General features: G+C 44.6%; 1 protein-coding gene across 1 annotated transcript in view; it reads left to right on the top strand.

Moving 5' to 3' along the window:
- The first annotated feature begins 2,800 nt into the window (after positions 1 to 2,800).
- USH1C (USH1 protein network component harmonin) overlaps positions 2,801 to 16,303 on the top strand; it is a 697,039-nt gene continuing 683,536 nt past the window's right edge. Inside the window, exon 1 of the mRNA XM_086954146.1 lies at positions 2,801 to 2,935. Within this exon, the coding sequence (XP_086810272.1) occupies positions 2,900 to 2,935 (36 nt within the window). The 5' untranslated portion in view covers positions 2,801 to 2,899. The remainder of the gene's footprint in view (positions 2,936 to 16,303) is intronic.

Below are 16,303 nucleotides of genomic sequence, written 5' to 3'. Positions count from 1 at the left end.
GTCACCTCTCAAACCCGTACCAACTCTCCTGAACAGCATGCACCCCATTTGGATACCCCACTGGTCTCATAGGCCAAAGATAATCGTTAATGCACTTTAAGGCAGTTTTCTTCCTATGTGTATAATAATTGTGTCACTACAGACAAAACAGTAAATCACACTGACTTTCCTTGTTAGTGTACACTAACATTGTAAGGCATACCCAAGGACAATATCTAATTCTGCAGAGTGCCCTTTGTGCTAGACTACCTGTGTGCAGTTACCAGGCCGTGCACAACAGTAGTCACACACGCACATTCCTCACAAGTGTGCAGATGTGTATGCCAACGTATTCAGGTGTAACCAGCCAACTGCCCCTTACCCTTGCTGCATCACAGCTGTCTTATCTAAGAAGGTGGACTCTGGCGGTAAACACATGCAGTCCATTTGCCATATGATTTCCATGGGTGAGACACATGTGAAACTTACCCACAGTAAAAAGTCCAAGATCAGGGAATCCAAAAATAAAAAAATGCAAGCGTACTGAATGGGCAGAACACATTTGGAACAGTCTCCTTTAGGAGAATAACATTTGAATTATGCCTGTTCAGATACCGCATCCCCACCCCTCACTTCACTTTTTTCCCCAGTCCATTACTATTCTAGGAGAGTATCTTAAGGGGCTTAGTGCACTGGTCAGGGCAAGGTGTCTCATCAAACATTGGGTTCCTGCCAGTCCCGGGGGGACCCTCCTTCTCCCACAGAGTAGCTTGTCTGTGTGTTCATGTCTCCACTCCGAACTGCAGTGTCCCATATCAACCCCCCCACCTTACCACCTCATTCCTCATGCTCTGGGTTTTAAACTACCCGCAATCCAAAGTCTGAGGAATCTGTTGCCCCCCATCATAACTGTTGAAAGATGCCTCCCTGGAAAACGCTAATGCAGTTGCATAACCTGTGTGGCATGGCCCCACAAACTAGTATACACTGTGTATTATCTTCACACTTAGGGCCCGATTCTTATGCGGGATGGAAAGCTTCCCGACCAAATCGGTTAGGAAATGGTTTCCGGCCCACTCGGATTGGAGAGTCCGACCGACGGAGTATGATGCATCCGGATGCTTCCTGATACGATGTGGTTGGACTCCCATTGACTTCAATGGGAGCATATGTTCCTAACCGCATCATAATTGGGTCCTTGGTTGGGAAGACACGTTCCCGATCCGATTTGGAAGGAGCAAATGCCGTTAGGAGGCCTTCCTAACTGAATCAGAATCAGGCCCTAGGTGGGAATGCTTTCCTAACCTTATCAGAATCAGGCCCTTATTATCAGCCCCAGCCAATAGTTCCTAAAAAGTCTCAGATTCCCGATATGGTTGCCCAAGCAGAGAGTCAAATAATGGAGTCTGAAGGACATCAGTGTGACCACTGGTTGGGGCTAATCAGACTCTCCTAAATCCGAACCTTACTACTTTTGATATTCACAGAAGGCATTTAGTAGTAGTAAAGTTAGGACTCCTAACTTCACTACTACTAAATGCTTTTTGTGAATACCGAAAGTCGTAAAGTTACGATTTTGTCTCAGTTTAGTAGTAGTAAAGTTAGGAGTCCTAACTTTACTACTACTAAATGCCTTCTGTGAATACCAAAAGTAGTAAGATTAGGATTTTATCTCAGATTAGTTCTGTGAATCGGCCCCTACGTTTTTCCCACAACTGCTTTTCGTTACAAATGTATGTTTTACAAATGTTTATATCTTACACATCTTTCTATTGCACTGCTGATTTCATCACTGCCGCCTACAATTGTATATATCTTTTAAATGCCCCATTGTCATGCTGATGCCAACCACAATAGAGTATAGCTCTCACTTATCTCACTATTGTACCATTTCTCTTCCATCTGCAGATGGTGTGCAAGTTCCTATCCTGTTACTTTTTGTTGTAAAGCACTGCATCTCTCTAGCCGTGTTCTAACACTTAGGTGCCACTGCACTCGCTGCACTAATGAGTTTAACTGCATTATTTGTGGCGCTCTATGTATGCAGTTGTTCATCCCATCCGTTTATCATTCCATCCATCCATACAACCTAAGCTACTGTAGTATTGGGGAAATTGCAAAACTATATTTCGCCTGCATTCGCGAAATCAGTTCGTTCTAGCTAATTTAGGGGATGCCGCTCAATAAGCAGTCAGAAGGTCATTAATCACCTTTCGATATTTTCACAAGTTCCTTTCGGCTTCTCTATTTTCGAGCTTCACAAATCCGTTGGGTAGATTAAGGGTTTAGCTAATGGATTTGCCAAGCGTGAAAGTGCCAACCAAAGAGGCAAAGGGCATGGATATTACAAACCATCATTTAATTCCTGCTGAGAATTTCAAAGGAGCTATGTGCAACGATGTTTGTTTGGCACGAATATATAAATAGTTTATATGCAGTGCACTCAGAATTAAACTAAACTAGCCATGTGTCACAAAAATTACAAATAATTCTGTGGAATATGTTGCATTTTCAAAGATGGAAATAGCAAAATTGTTATGCATTCAAATATTTGTTTTCATAATGAGGCAATGTATTTCCATGCAAAGAGAGCCATCATGGGAGGATTTTAATTCTACTGCACGAAGCTTAATTAACATCGACCCCAGCCCCCAATAAGCAGAGGTGTTAACCAGAGATGGAGCTGTCACATAGTTCTTCATTAATGACAGAACAAATAACCCGGGTGAGCAGAAAAAGCAAGAACAGCCAATTGGAAAGCAGCAGGCTGTAGCTTGTCGCAGGCTTTCCGTTTTGTCCAATCGAGCTGCCGATTACATCTCAACTTTGGAACCTGCTTTGCATCTCGAGTTTCAGGAGCACCGTCCTCCTGTCAGTGTCAGGGACAATTTGTGGTACCTTTCGGCCAGCAGCGGGCATCATGGAGAGGAAAGTGGCGAGAGAATTCAGACACAAGGTAAGAACTCGCGATTGATGACAGACCTTCGCATGTAAATCTCCTGACAGCAATTGGCAAAGTAAAACTTAGTTCGTGTCTTGTTTTCTGGAGAAAATGCCAGGTGCTGAGACTATGGACTTTAGAAATGTATTATTAACCCGGAGGCGCGACTCATGGCTGAAACTAGAAGGAACGGAAGGCGGGTGCGGTGATGTTGCCGTTGTTTCAATCTCCTGGGGTAAATGTCTACCTCACGGGGGGATTAAGAGGGCATCTGACAGTTTGTCGGTTTAAAACACGCTTCTTTCCTATACACGCAAGCCATGTCCAAGCTTTCTGGCTTAAATGGAAAGCGTATGAGTCAGGCGTGTGCGAGCGTTTGCAAGCACTTCACACACGTATTATATTAATGAATGTCTCATCACAGCAAGTTAAAGTCTCGAATCTACTTATTTACAAACTGGGCGCGGTGCTTTGTACAGGTCATGTTATAGGCACCTGGGTGAAGTGTAACTCTGGCTCTTCATGATAAAGTAGATAACTAAAAAAATCCCCCCCCACCCCCCTGACGAATTTATGAAAATAACCTCTGGTCATAGAACCAGCGAAGTCGCACAGTGTGTGAAAGCTGCAGAGACCTCATTTATTTATATATGTAGTATTCAATTTACAAACTACATTTTGCTAGAAGGCCTTGGCAATCAAGCAAAGCAATTGAATTATGGGCACCTTCGCTCATTCTCTTTTTAAAACTAATTTTGTCCAAACATGAAAAAAACACAGGTTCCCTCAAACAAACCCCCCAAATATATGTTTTCTTTTTCTCTGTCTAGCGGTTCAGGTCTGTGAAATCCTATTGCCAACGCCACATGATACTCTTTAATAATGTATGTGCCTTTGCAAAAACAGATCATATTGTGAGCCTCCCGACAAGCTGCACCGAGGCGCCGCTTCGTGCGGCCTGATAGCATTTATTTTATGGCTTTGGTTGTTTCTGGAAAAAGGTAATAAAACCTGTTACACATTAACCCTTTGACTTTTGACCCTTTCACGGAATACTTCATGCAACTTTATTTTAAGGTGGGATCAATTGCCATACAGCAGCGCAGCGGAACGCAGATGGTCGTTACACCAGGGTCCTCGATTGCTCGTTGTTTTTTTAATTGAAGGTTGGTTTAGCGCATCTGAGGCTGTGGCAGCATCGAGCAGTACATCACTCTTAATGGCATCCTGACTATTGGCTCGGCTCACGGGGTCTCTATTCCCCTGTCGTGGCACGAGCTGCTTTGCAAGAATAAAGCAGCGTTGAAATGAACTGCTTTTAAGCATTTGAGCTGCGTGTGGCTTGTGCATCTACCAAGAGCCTGCATAGACGACTTCTCTAACTTAAAATGTTTTCACCAATGTTTTGTAGACGAGGAGTTTATGAGACATGTCAAACTTGGCCTGGGACTGAGAAGCAATACAAGCATCATTTGTGGTGCATTTAAATGGCATCTCTGTGAGCGCGCCGAGGGGAGAAAACTTGTCCTCTTATGCAATCATACAGATGGCACCAATCTGCACAAATGTTCTGTGCATTTGTAAAGTTTACTGTCTATCATCAGCGATGATCTTTCTCATCTTTTACACAGTGTGCTCACAAGCAGCAGAGCTCCGTTATCCGTTCCTTGTCCGCGCCTTTCACCTGTGCTATGGGGATGGGGCTTATTTGCCTTGGTGCCTGCACTGTTATGGTACGCGGCATATGTAACATCTACATTACTCATTTGCATGATACTGCATCTCTTGCAAATGTGGAAATTAGTTCCTCTGTAAAAATTCACTCGTAATGAAACTGAATAACTCATTTCATATTTCAGAAGGCACCATTAAAAAAAATATATACAGTTGAGCAAAAATCTTTAACCTTTCCTCTTCGCCCTCTTCTCTCCTCAATTTTCAATCTGTCATGCTCCACATCCGGGACTGGATGAATCACAATCACCTTAAACTCAACCCCGATAAGACCGAGCTGGTGTTGACGGGTGGTTCATCCAGTCCCTGGTCTTCTCTCTTCTGGCCTCCCTCTCTTGGTCCCTCTCCTGAACCCTCTACCTCCGTCAAAACCCTCGGCATAAAACTCAACTCTCAACTCACCCTTCACTCCCAGGTTAGCGCTGTGGTTTCTTCTTCTTTCCTTTCACTACGTACTATACGTAGGGTGTCCCGTTTCTTCACTTTCTCAGCTCTCAAACTCATCACCCTGGCCATGGTGGTGTCCCGCCTGGATTATGGCAACGCCCTGTATGCAGGCATCCCTGCTTACAGCCTAAGGCGTTTGCCGCAGATACAAAACCAGGCGGCCCGCCTGGTCTTCAATCTTCCCAAGTTCCACCGTTCCTCCCCCCTCCTGAAATCCCTACACTGGCTCCCGGTGCGAGCCCGGATTCAATTCAAGCTCGCATCCATCACCTTCTTGGCCCGCCTGGACCTGGCTCCAGCATTTATCTCTTCAGAGATCACTCCCTACGTACCCACCAGGGAACTCCGCTCGTCCTCTCAATCCCTCCTCACCATCCCACGCTACCGGACAAAGAAGTGGGGTGGCTCGAAATTTTCTACCCTCGCCCCGATACTCTGGAACTCCCTTCCCCTGGATCTGCGGACCATCACCCTGTATCCGCAATTTCGGAAACAACTCAAGGCCCACCTGTTCACAAAGTCCTTTAATTAAATCCCCACAGTCTCCCCCGCCTTTTTAGCCCTGGATCTTGTTAGTTGTAGCGCCAAGAAACCGCAGGTGTATGAGCGCTTTACAAGTATTTTAAAACTCAAACTCAAACTCAAAAATTCTACAAGTCGCCCATTTCCATTATTTTTCATAATACAATCGTCAGTCACTATTCAATGACTAGGATGGAGGTGGGACAAATGTGAATGCATGCCAAATTATGCAATTTAGCGCATAATGAGTTTAAGCAGGTTTCAATTAGGAGGACTGTCCTTGTTTTGTGGCTAAAAGCGAAAGGCTTCCGTCAACGATAATACACATGAATTATTTTGGTAGCACCAAAGCAATATTAACAGTAAGAAATAAAAATTAAAAAAAATTCCCAAACTAATTTAAGGAGAAAAAAAACCCAATATTTAAAACAGCAGAAAAATCAGTTAAGGATAAGAGTTACGAATATTTAAGAACATGTCAAAAAATGGCAATAGAAAACAACGGGGAACCAGGACTTAAGCATCCTCCTTGGCTGACTGTTGAGGGATGGAGATTGGGTAGAGCCTGAAGGTTGATCCAACTCAATACAAATAGAGGATCAGAACTTATGTATACTTTGGTGGTGTTAAACCTGATATCCTTGGCTTTGTATACCCCCAGACGGCCTTAACTCCCCTGTTTTGCTATACTCGTTTTTTTTTATTAGGACTGCGTTGATTTTACTTCTGCTAACAAGGGGTAACGTGCTGGTTCCCTAAAACATGGTACAATTGTCCTACACTAAATTGGCACATTTACTTGTATGTCCTTAGTAAGTGGTACTACATGTACCCGCGGCCTGTTAATTAAATGCTACTAGTGGGCAGCAGTACCCATTGTACACCCACTAAAGCAACAATGAAAAACCTTGCTCTGGCCTGCCACTGGAGCCTGTATTGCAGATTTAAAATGCAATTTTGAGTGTGGGCAAAGAAACCTTTTGCCAGACCTTAACCTGCCGTTTTAATAGTTATAAGTCATCCCAAGCAGTAGCGGCTCGTGTAGAGAGTGCTGCGGGGTGGTGGGCGGGGAGGGGTGGGACAGGGTGGGGGGTAGTAAACTCTGGCTCTCGGCCGACCGGAGTAATGTAAATAAATAAATAAATAAAACGAATTTCATTGCGCGCGCTGAAACATCAAATGCGTTTCAGCGTGCGTAATGAAATTTGTTGTATTTATTTATTTACATTACTCCCGTCGGCTGTGAGCCGGAGTTTACTACCCCCCATCCTGACCCTCCCCCGTCCCACCCCACCGCCCCGCGGCACTCTCTCTACAAGCCCCTACTGATCCCAAGGTAGACACTAAAGGCTCATCGGGCAGGGTGCATGGAATTTAAAGAGCACAACATGTGTGTTTATGTTTTTAAATGTCCTGGCAGTGTACAACATCATCGCTGTCAAGGCTGCCATCGACCAGGGATGCTAAGACCAGAGCAGAGGATGCATTGCAAATAACTGGGTCCGAAGAGTCTGCGAATGCTATGTGGCTCTTTGTGACAAGTCTAATTAATGCAGTACTGGCGATGCATTTGTTCTGCTCAGGGTTGCGCAGCAGAGAAGATGCGTTGTTCCGCTGGGTCGACAGAGGCTGGCAAGACACCGAAAGTCTGCTTTCAAGGGTCCAGGACTGAGGTGGCACCCCTTGGCAGGGTAGACTCACAGATGGCAAAGTCCAGGCACAGGCACATGGTTGTTCAAATACTGTTGTGTTCCTGAGGCTTCAGATCAGGATGCCAGCCAACTAGCACTTGGAGTCGCTCTGGGGTTCTGGGTTCAAGAGATGGAGGTCCAGTCCTTCTCACCTAGGTGAGCGGGTAGCAGGTCAGCACAGCAGGGCAGCAGTAGCAGCGCCTCTGGCAATGACTAGTGACAGGGTAGACAAACTAATAGACTATTGGGTACAGAGATGCCCAAGATCACACAGGGAGTCAGAGGAGAAAAGGGATCCAAAAGGGATGCTCTGTCTAAGAAAAGAAGATGGTCACATCTCAGAAAGAACAGATACTTAAGAGGAAATTTGGCATTTAGACTAACTAACACCCACGACAGGCATACCAGATATATATAACAACATTTAACTTTGAAGGGAATGTGGTATAAAACATTCGGAAGCTCCACACAGTAAGAATGAAGCTCAGTAGGTTCCTCACCCATAATTGCTGTTCAAGATACTGACTGCAAATACCCACATATCGAATATACATGTAAATTCAGGGTTTGTGGAGCGGATACCTATGGTAATGTTATAAAAGTAACTCAAAGACAATATTCACAGTGGACAAGAAACACCACTTAGGTTGTCAGCTGTGCCCACTGATTCTGGTGATCAAACAGGAAGTAACATCAAGAGTGTAGAACTAAATACACAGCCACAAATGGACAAGGAGCAAGCAAGGAGGTGAGCTTACCAGGAAATAAATTAAAAAACAAGTGAAATGGAAGCTAAGACAGAGGGAACAGGAAGGAAGCAAACTAGAAACTGGAAAGAAGGGAAAGAATGCAGGCATAGTGAAATGGCATATACAGAAAGCAAGAGTTCATGGGTGCAATAAAGTGCTGACTCAGAATGCAAGGGAGAACTGAAGGCAGTGCTAGTTCAGGAACAAATAAATTAGCTACTGCTTAAGAACAGGTGACAAGGAATAACTATAGCTCAGGAACTATGGAAACAAGGATAGCAAAGCTCAGGAAACAAGGGGTCACCCATTCAGAAACACTGCTACAATGGTCAATGCTGTGCTGCATGAAACTTAGGTTTAAAAAAAGCTCACTGTGATCACATGTCTCAGGTGTGAGCCGGTTAGCACCTGACAGCTGCAGGTATGCTGAATTCCTCCACCCATCCTTGATATGCGGGGATGGAGACGAAGCAGTGTGCATGGAATTCTAGGTAATGGAGTTTTTAGCAAGAGCAGGCTGGCTACCACAAAATCCAGCATGGATCAGGAATGAATGGGAATTTCTGAATAGTGTCCAAGAGCCAGGAAATCAGTATAAACATACAGTGGATGGTACGGAACCTTATTAGAACACTGGAAAGTGCCACAGGTAATCCCCTGGTGGTGGGCCCAAGAGCATAGAGTGAATCGTGACAAGAAGTCCCTTCAGATCAGTAGTGCCACAGAGTGGCAGTCCTTTCATAAGTACAGTAGTACTCCTTCCTGGAAGAGTAGCCACAGGTTCAGAAGTGTACTGAAGAGTTGGTGTTTGAGGTCCAGGATTTATAGCCAATTGGGCCTTTGAAGTGGGGAAAGATTTCTAGAGGCATGTCTTTGAAGTGCACAGGTGCCCTGCCTTCCTTGTTCTGGCTCCAGGTTAAATACAGGGGTTATGCATTTCTTTGTGTGGAGGCAAGACGCGGCCTATTTAAGTGTAAGTGGGGCCATGCCCAGTTCCTTCCTCCCATCTTGCCAGTGATGGCCCTTGCAGGCACACCTAAGCTCCCTATTGTGTGTGGCTGTCTAGGAGAAGTACACAAAGCCAAACTACACCCTATCATGTGACCCAGAAACTGACTGCAGGCACCACATGACTAAAGCAGGAAAATGCAAACTTTCTAAAAGTGACATTTTCAAAATTGTAATTTAAAATTCAACTTAACCATAAGTTAGGATTTTTCATTAAAATTCCAAAGACACCAAACATGAAATGGTAATCTATTCCCATTTAGAAATTGCAGCTTATTAAATGTAACAAGGTAACTCCAATGTTTTACTATGGGAGAAGTAGGACTTGCAGTCATGAAAAACTAGTGCAAAGCTTTACACTATTAGGACATGTGAAACTTAAATGTACATGTCCTATTTTTTAAACACATTTCACCTTGCCCTCTGGGCTGTCTAGGGCCTACTCTAAAGGGTTGTACCATGGTACAACGGAGGTAAATACATCATATGCCTTTGCCACACATTTTTTAGCAGGTATATTTTTACCGTGAATATGCATTTACAACACATGCCAATACCACGCACTGTTTTTAGATTAAAGAAAACTGTATTTGTGGGGGGAGACCCCCCCTCAACTTTCCTTAAATGTGTGGTATTGGCATGCATTGTTAATGCATATTCGCAGTAAAAATATGCTTGCAAAAAAATTCTTGGTAAAGGCACAACAAGGAAAAATCTCGTTGTAAACGCTGTTTCCCACCCTCGGGGTGATTTATATGCACCCATAAGGAAGGTTTGGGCTTGGAAGAAGGTTTATTTTGCCAGGTCCAAATGGCAGTTTAAAACTGCACACACAAACTGCAATGGCAGGCCTGAGACATATTTAAAGTGCTACATTAGTGGGTGGTATAATTCGCACTGCAGGCTCACTAGAAGCATATCACTTACAGGCCCTAGGCAAAGGTAGTGCCTCATCACAAGGATCTTACAAGTAAATTTAATATGGTAATTGGGTATTAGACAATCTTACCATGTTTTTACAGAAAGAGCACACACATTTTAGCACTGGTTAGCAGTGGGAGAGAGTGCATAGTCCTTAAGGCCAACAAAAACAAAGTCAGCAAAACAGGTGGGTTGTAGGCAAAAAGGTAGGAGGTAAACCACACTAAGGATGCTAGTAAGTGATAAGTGAGTAAGTGATAAGCTCCATTTGGGACCAAATAGGGAAATGCTGTTTCCACTCTAAGGAACTGTTATTTAAAGTCCTCATTAATGGTAAATGGCATTCTTCTGCCTAAACCAAATGTTGGCACTGTCCAGGGTCACATGACTGTGAACTGCTCTTCTGTGGTCTTTTGTATATTCCTTCCAGACATGGAGACAACAGGGGTTGGGTGTTGGGCTGGCTGTTTACCTACTGAGCAGGATAATCTAGGAGGTTGAACTCAGCCTTCCTTACCTTCAAAGGGTAGCCTAAGAGCTTGCCCCCCCTTTCTGACCTTTTTAGGGGTTGTCTGCCCTAGCACTAACAAGCACTGCTCACAGCTAGGCATGTATGCCCTTTGTTACCCGAAACAGTTTGGATCCAAACACAGGAAAGGGGGAAGGTTAGACAAAGGGGGCATCCCCCACCCACAGAATGGCACTCAGGATGAAAATGGCACATTTAGAAACTGTGACCAGAACACTCCTGGACCTGTGGAAGATTCAGGTGGAGTGCTCTACTGTCTGAAGAAGGAAGACTGGAACTGCTTTCCTTGAACCCAGGCTTCCTAGAAGTGACTCCAAGAGTCAGTTGGCTGATCTCCTGTGGACTCTCTGCAACTGCCCAGCTGCCAACCACCAACTGGACCTACCTGCTGGCCTTTGCTGGAGTGAGTGCTGATCTCAGGAGGTGCCCCTAGTTCTTGGTTCCTTGACTGGTATCAAGGTGAACTCCTCCTGAAAAAAAGATGAAGATACAAAGGTTTTGGTCTCCTTGTGTCCGGGAAGTGATCTCTTTATGCAGAGAAATGACTGTCCACAATGACCGCCAGTGCGTAGCTCGAGGAGGACCTGCACTTTGTGCAGACAACAACCGCCAATTTGTAGTTCCAGCAAGACCTGCATTTCTAGCCAAAAGTGACTGACTGCTTTGTCTGACAACCAGAAGCTCCAGCAACAATCAGCTTTTTGTGCTACAACAGCAACCATCTGTGATGCCTGACCTTCACAGACAATAACATCCTTGCGGCCCCCGCCAAGGCTAAGGGCAGTTTCTTGCACATACTTGAGACTTGAAAACTCTTCAGCAGGATGAACCTGGTCCCTGTATTTGACCTGTGCTCCATCACAGTCAGCATGAACTTGTGACTTTGACCCAGTCCAGAGCAACCAAATAACTGTAAGTGGCTCTTTTTGCTTTTTGGTGCTATGCTATTTTCACCTAAAACTTAAAAAACTCATATCTGCTATTGTACTAATTTTTTTTGTCACCTTAGTGTCATTGTATTAATTGAATGTTACCCTATTTTTCGAAATTGGTTTTGGATTTTTTTTGTGCTGTGTTTTCACTTTACTGTCCGATTGCTACATAAATAATAGGGGTGTGCAAAAAATTCTGCTCCACCGGCGGAGCTCACAGAGTTTTGGCCACTCTGGGTTACAGTTGTAACATGTAGTTCCGACCAAACTCCACCAACTGCAGCGTGGTGGAATCTTTTCACACGTGTAGCTCGCCAACGGTATCTTAGTGATTACGAGCAACAACTGGGGTCCCTAGTGCTATTTGTGGGTGCTAGGAGGACACCCAGCAAGATTTTATCAATGAGGGCGGTCGTGACCATTTGTGGTGAGAAGCTGCTGCTCGAGTAGAAAACCTACTCGAGTGGCAGCAAAGAAGCAGCACCCTCTAGCACATCACGTAGTGCTGCTCCCTCTGGTTTTGCAGCATGGAATATGCTCCCAATGCTAAAAATCAGCACAAGCAGTGCAACTTGCCAATTTCCGCCCGTTCGCATAACTATTGGATCTTGCAGAGATTTCATGTAACTCAGCAGCATTCCGCAGAGTCAAGTACCCTGCGTTCCATCCACCCCTAGTAAACACTTTACACATTGCCTCTGAGTTAAGCCTAATTGCTTTGTGCTAAGCTACCAGAGGGTTAAGCAGAGGTTTATTTCATGACTTTTGTGGTTCAAGATGACAAGAATTGTGTTTATTATTTGAGTGGGGCTTCCAACCCTCTCAAATAAAAACCCAATTTGTTACAGCTGACAATTGAGCAAGGGTTGGGTAAGGATTAGTGGCTGATTCAACAGCTTTGATTATTAAAAACTCTTTTCTAACTCGAAATAATTCAGCATGGAAAGTCGGGATTTTATGCGGGAACTACTTTCCTTGAAGTTGGAAACCTTTTCATGGTCCTTCAGTAACTTCAAATTGTGCAATCAAAATCGCCAGAGGAGATGGAAAAGGGGACCGTGTCTTCTTTGTATAAGCCTGCAATCTTGTCCTCTAGAGGTTGAAACGATTCTAAAAATCCAAGAATCAGCATTACTAAACATCAAATATCTAATTCCTGATGCTTAAGAATATTAGGTACTCTACCAAGGGACCTGATATGGATTTCAATTGGAGACAGACATCTCAACCACTGTTTTTAAAACCACAGCCAAAAGTCCAGTTTCAACTAATCATACTGGGTTTCACTGAGGTAGTACAGCAGTACAAGAAGTAGAGGTAATTTTGCTAATGGGTCACTCTTCCTTCTTCAAAAGTAGTGCTTGCTTTGTAAAAGAATAGGTGCTGGTGCCTGAAGTTTTTCTCAAAAGCTAGGGGACAACGACTCAAACTAAGCACGGTTCACAACACTGGGAAAACTCAGAGATCAGTCCTGAGCCCTCCTTTTCCTTGCAAGGAACAGGGTGTAATGATTCCTAACCTTCATAGTATCATCTGAGAAACCTTAATACAAAGGGAAACAGGCATGATTCTCAGTTTTTATCCCAGGCAGAGTGGAATCGTCTCCAGCACCAGTCTTCTTCTTCTGTTGTTGTTTTCTTTTTGAATCTAAGCAGTATTCTTGCTTCCAGACTGTTGGGGCCCTGCATTACAATTGTAGCACAATTGTGGTTAGTATAGATCCATGAATCTATCCTTGCAAAGCGTGCACCCTGTTTCTCTCAGCTTTTTCTGCACTTCTCCAGAAAAAGGTTAACCCGCAAAGCACAGGCTTGTAAGCTGTAGGCTTTTTCAGTTCCCACCCTCAAGCCACCAGTGGAAAACCTACTCAAACTTCCCTCAGCCCATTGCAATGGCTTATTAAGACAAGTTAGTGAGTCTGTAGGAAGCTATCCCCAAAAAAAACATTCACACTTTGTCCTGCCTGTTCATGTGGATGCAAACTGTCTTTGTGTGGGCCACTTGTCACAGTTTCCCTCTTTCCTTTCATGTATTGCCTTGTAAATTTGATGCATCTGTTAGAGACAACTAGACACAAATTCCTTACTGTAGAATATTCCCCAGATTTCAGACTGGATCCAGAAAATCTGGAGCAGTATCTCTGTTTGCCTGATGGTGGTGTCAGTTGGCTTTGTGTCTGTGGCTGCCTCTGTGGCGTCCTCACCAGACAAGACGTGTGCGGTACCTAGATAGGCAGCAACCCAGCATGCTGACATAATTTCTTTTCTTTCCACGCCAACAGCGCAGATCTGGAAAAGCTACCTTGGTCTTTTTTCAGACAGTTTTTTCTTTTTTGGGTGTTATGTCAACATTTTTGTGAGCTTTACTTCCAGTGTGCTCTAGGGATCTCCCCTAAAACCTGTCAGGTTTAAACCCTGTCACCAGCAGATGGAACCCCACTTGCTTTACTTGTGGTTCCTGGAGCTGGGCCACAACTTCAAGGCCTGCTCAGACTGCAGAGCGATGAACAACCAAGGTAGTCCGGGAGTGTGCCCTGAAGCTCCTGGTCACCTGACACCAGACGACTCTGCACCTTTCCAGGCCCTAGTCATGAAAAAGGGTCTGGGTTCACTCTTGGATCTTTACTATTGGTCATTCTCACTTTCAAAATCCTTCTTGGGTAAGTCCCACAAGAAAAACAAATCCAAGAAGTCAAATCGTTCTTTGACTTCACAGCATGGTCCAAGTCATCGTACAAGTCTTGGAAACGATGCCACAAATGTAGGACCCGCTCACACATGTCAGCTGCAGAGCTTGAGGCTGAGTCCACTTCACCTCCCAGAATTTTATAAAGTCAAAGAGTTCTCCCTCCTGCTGAAAGAATTTTATGAGGCCATGCATCTCATATTTTGGCTTTCCGACCCCTCTGGGGTGCCTGTGGGCCCCATTGGTTCAGCAGGTGCCCAACTGGATTCCTGCTGTCATGTTCACCCTCGGCATCAATAGGGCCCTAGGATCCATTCCTGAATCAGTTCTGGTCGCGAGTTTGCAACCTTCCCAGGAGTCTGTTTCGGCTGTGCTGACCCTACGTTATGACCATCTCCAATATGGAGCCAGACCAGATTAGTCTGATGTCGACTCTGGTGCTGACTAGGTCAAGACTCTCTGGGTCAAATAAATCACCTCCCTTTACTGACAGGGCTTGTGGGGAATATGATTGGGGTGGATCAGAGGAACCTTATGGTTATCCCAACCTCCTGGTAGAGCCCTTGGCCGAGTATAGCTGGTATATGGGACCAGGCGGATGCCAGTGGTACGCACACCTCTACGGACACTGGTCTAGACTTTCTGAATCTGGCTACAGAGGAAAGGGCATCATTTGCCAAGGTAGTGAGCAGGGTAGCAGAGGTCCACGGGACCTCTTGTCCCCATTAATAAAGCAGACTCAGATTCATGATCGGGTTGCCTGGCCAAAACCCTGCTGAAGCTCTCCTGTGCACAGGATGATTGCCTACCGCCACCAGTAGGCTCCTGGGAACCCTGATTTCCTCATCGAGCACCCCACCCAAGAGCTTGGTCGTCCAGGCCTCCATATCTAAAGATAGCCCTGCCACATTCCCTAACACACCATCGGATAGGGAATCTAAGAGGCTGGACACCTTTGGCAAGAGGATTTTCTTCTCAATCTACTCAGAGTCAAGGGGGAAGAAAAGGAGAGGCTGCCCCCCACTCACAACATTATAAACAACAAGGGGCCTCATCTAAAATACACTTAGTCTTGACAAAAATTGAGAAGCCCAGGGATTTCAATTTTTTTCTCAATTTCCTCGAGTGTGAGCTATTCAACCACTCTTAATTTGTTGCAATGTGTCGATGGCTGTCCTGACCATAAAACAACAACAGCTACTATCCAGGGTCCCCACCTTCCATAAATGAAAAAAAGTGAGGGAAGAGAGAGAGTACCTCACGGTAGTACCGCCAACGGGGTTGCTGACTAACATTCGTCAGTTTACCCACTTCTCATCATCGGCAACACTCTCTCTGTGCATGTAAGGGAAAAGGAAAAGAAAGAAAACAAAATGTGTTCTCCTCTACGAGACCCACAACAAAAAGATGTGGTAACACACGTGATAGTAAGAAAAAATAACTGTGCTTATTATTGTGTATGCGTGCCAAGTGAACCCCAGTGAGAAATAATGAACATCATTCTCACCATTAAAAACTGGTAAGGCTTGCTGGCCAACCAAACTTTATTCTGAGCTGCAAGCCCTCCAAATTAAAAAATGGTTCCCATCAAACCATATTTATTTTCACAGTGCCAACATGTTTCGTTACTCCACTCTATCGCAACTTCATCAGGGTAATTGGGGTTCACCTTCTCAATCTTTACTGCGTATTAGCTAAAACCTGTGATGGTAGTCAATAACAAACAACACACAGAGCCAGTTATAAAAATCCATCTGCCTTCCGAAATGACATGGTAGATATCAGAGTTTTCATGGCACGCATATCGCTTACAACATTATTATCAATCATTACCTGTAGGTTGCAGAATTACTGCATACCTACAACCCTCCTCACTGGGATCAGCGTGTCGATCGATCACACATCCAGTGGAAGACCGTCCAACGTCTGGCCCTCTGCAATGGTATATAAACAAAATTAACATAGATGGTCATCGGTAAACCGTTTTTCATGTGCCCTTTCTTTCATGCCATACAATCTTATTATGTGGTCGTGGCATAATCTTCTGATTCAACATCCACTGTATTGATCCTCAAAAATTGCCCCTGCCTCTCGTGTACTTTAGGAAAAGGGCAGCAACCCACACACAATGTTTTCACCCGGGCTGCACAGAACCTCCAAGCCAT

Source organism: Lissotriton vulgaris, chromosome 2_1 (assembly GCF_964263255.1).
Source record: "Lissotriton vulgaris chromosome 2_1, aLisVul1.2, whole genome shotgun sequence".
Classification (NCBI taxonomy): Eukaryota; Metazoa; Chordata; class Amphibia; order Caudata; family Salamandridae; genus Lissotriton; species Lissotriton vulgaris.
This window is presented reverse-complemented; position numbering and strand designations above follow the sequence as displayed.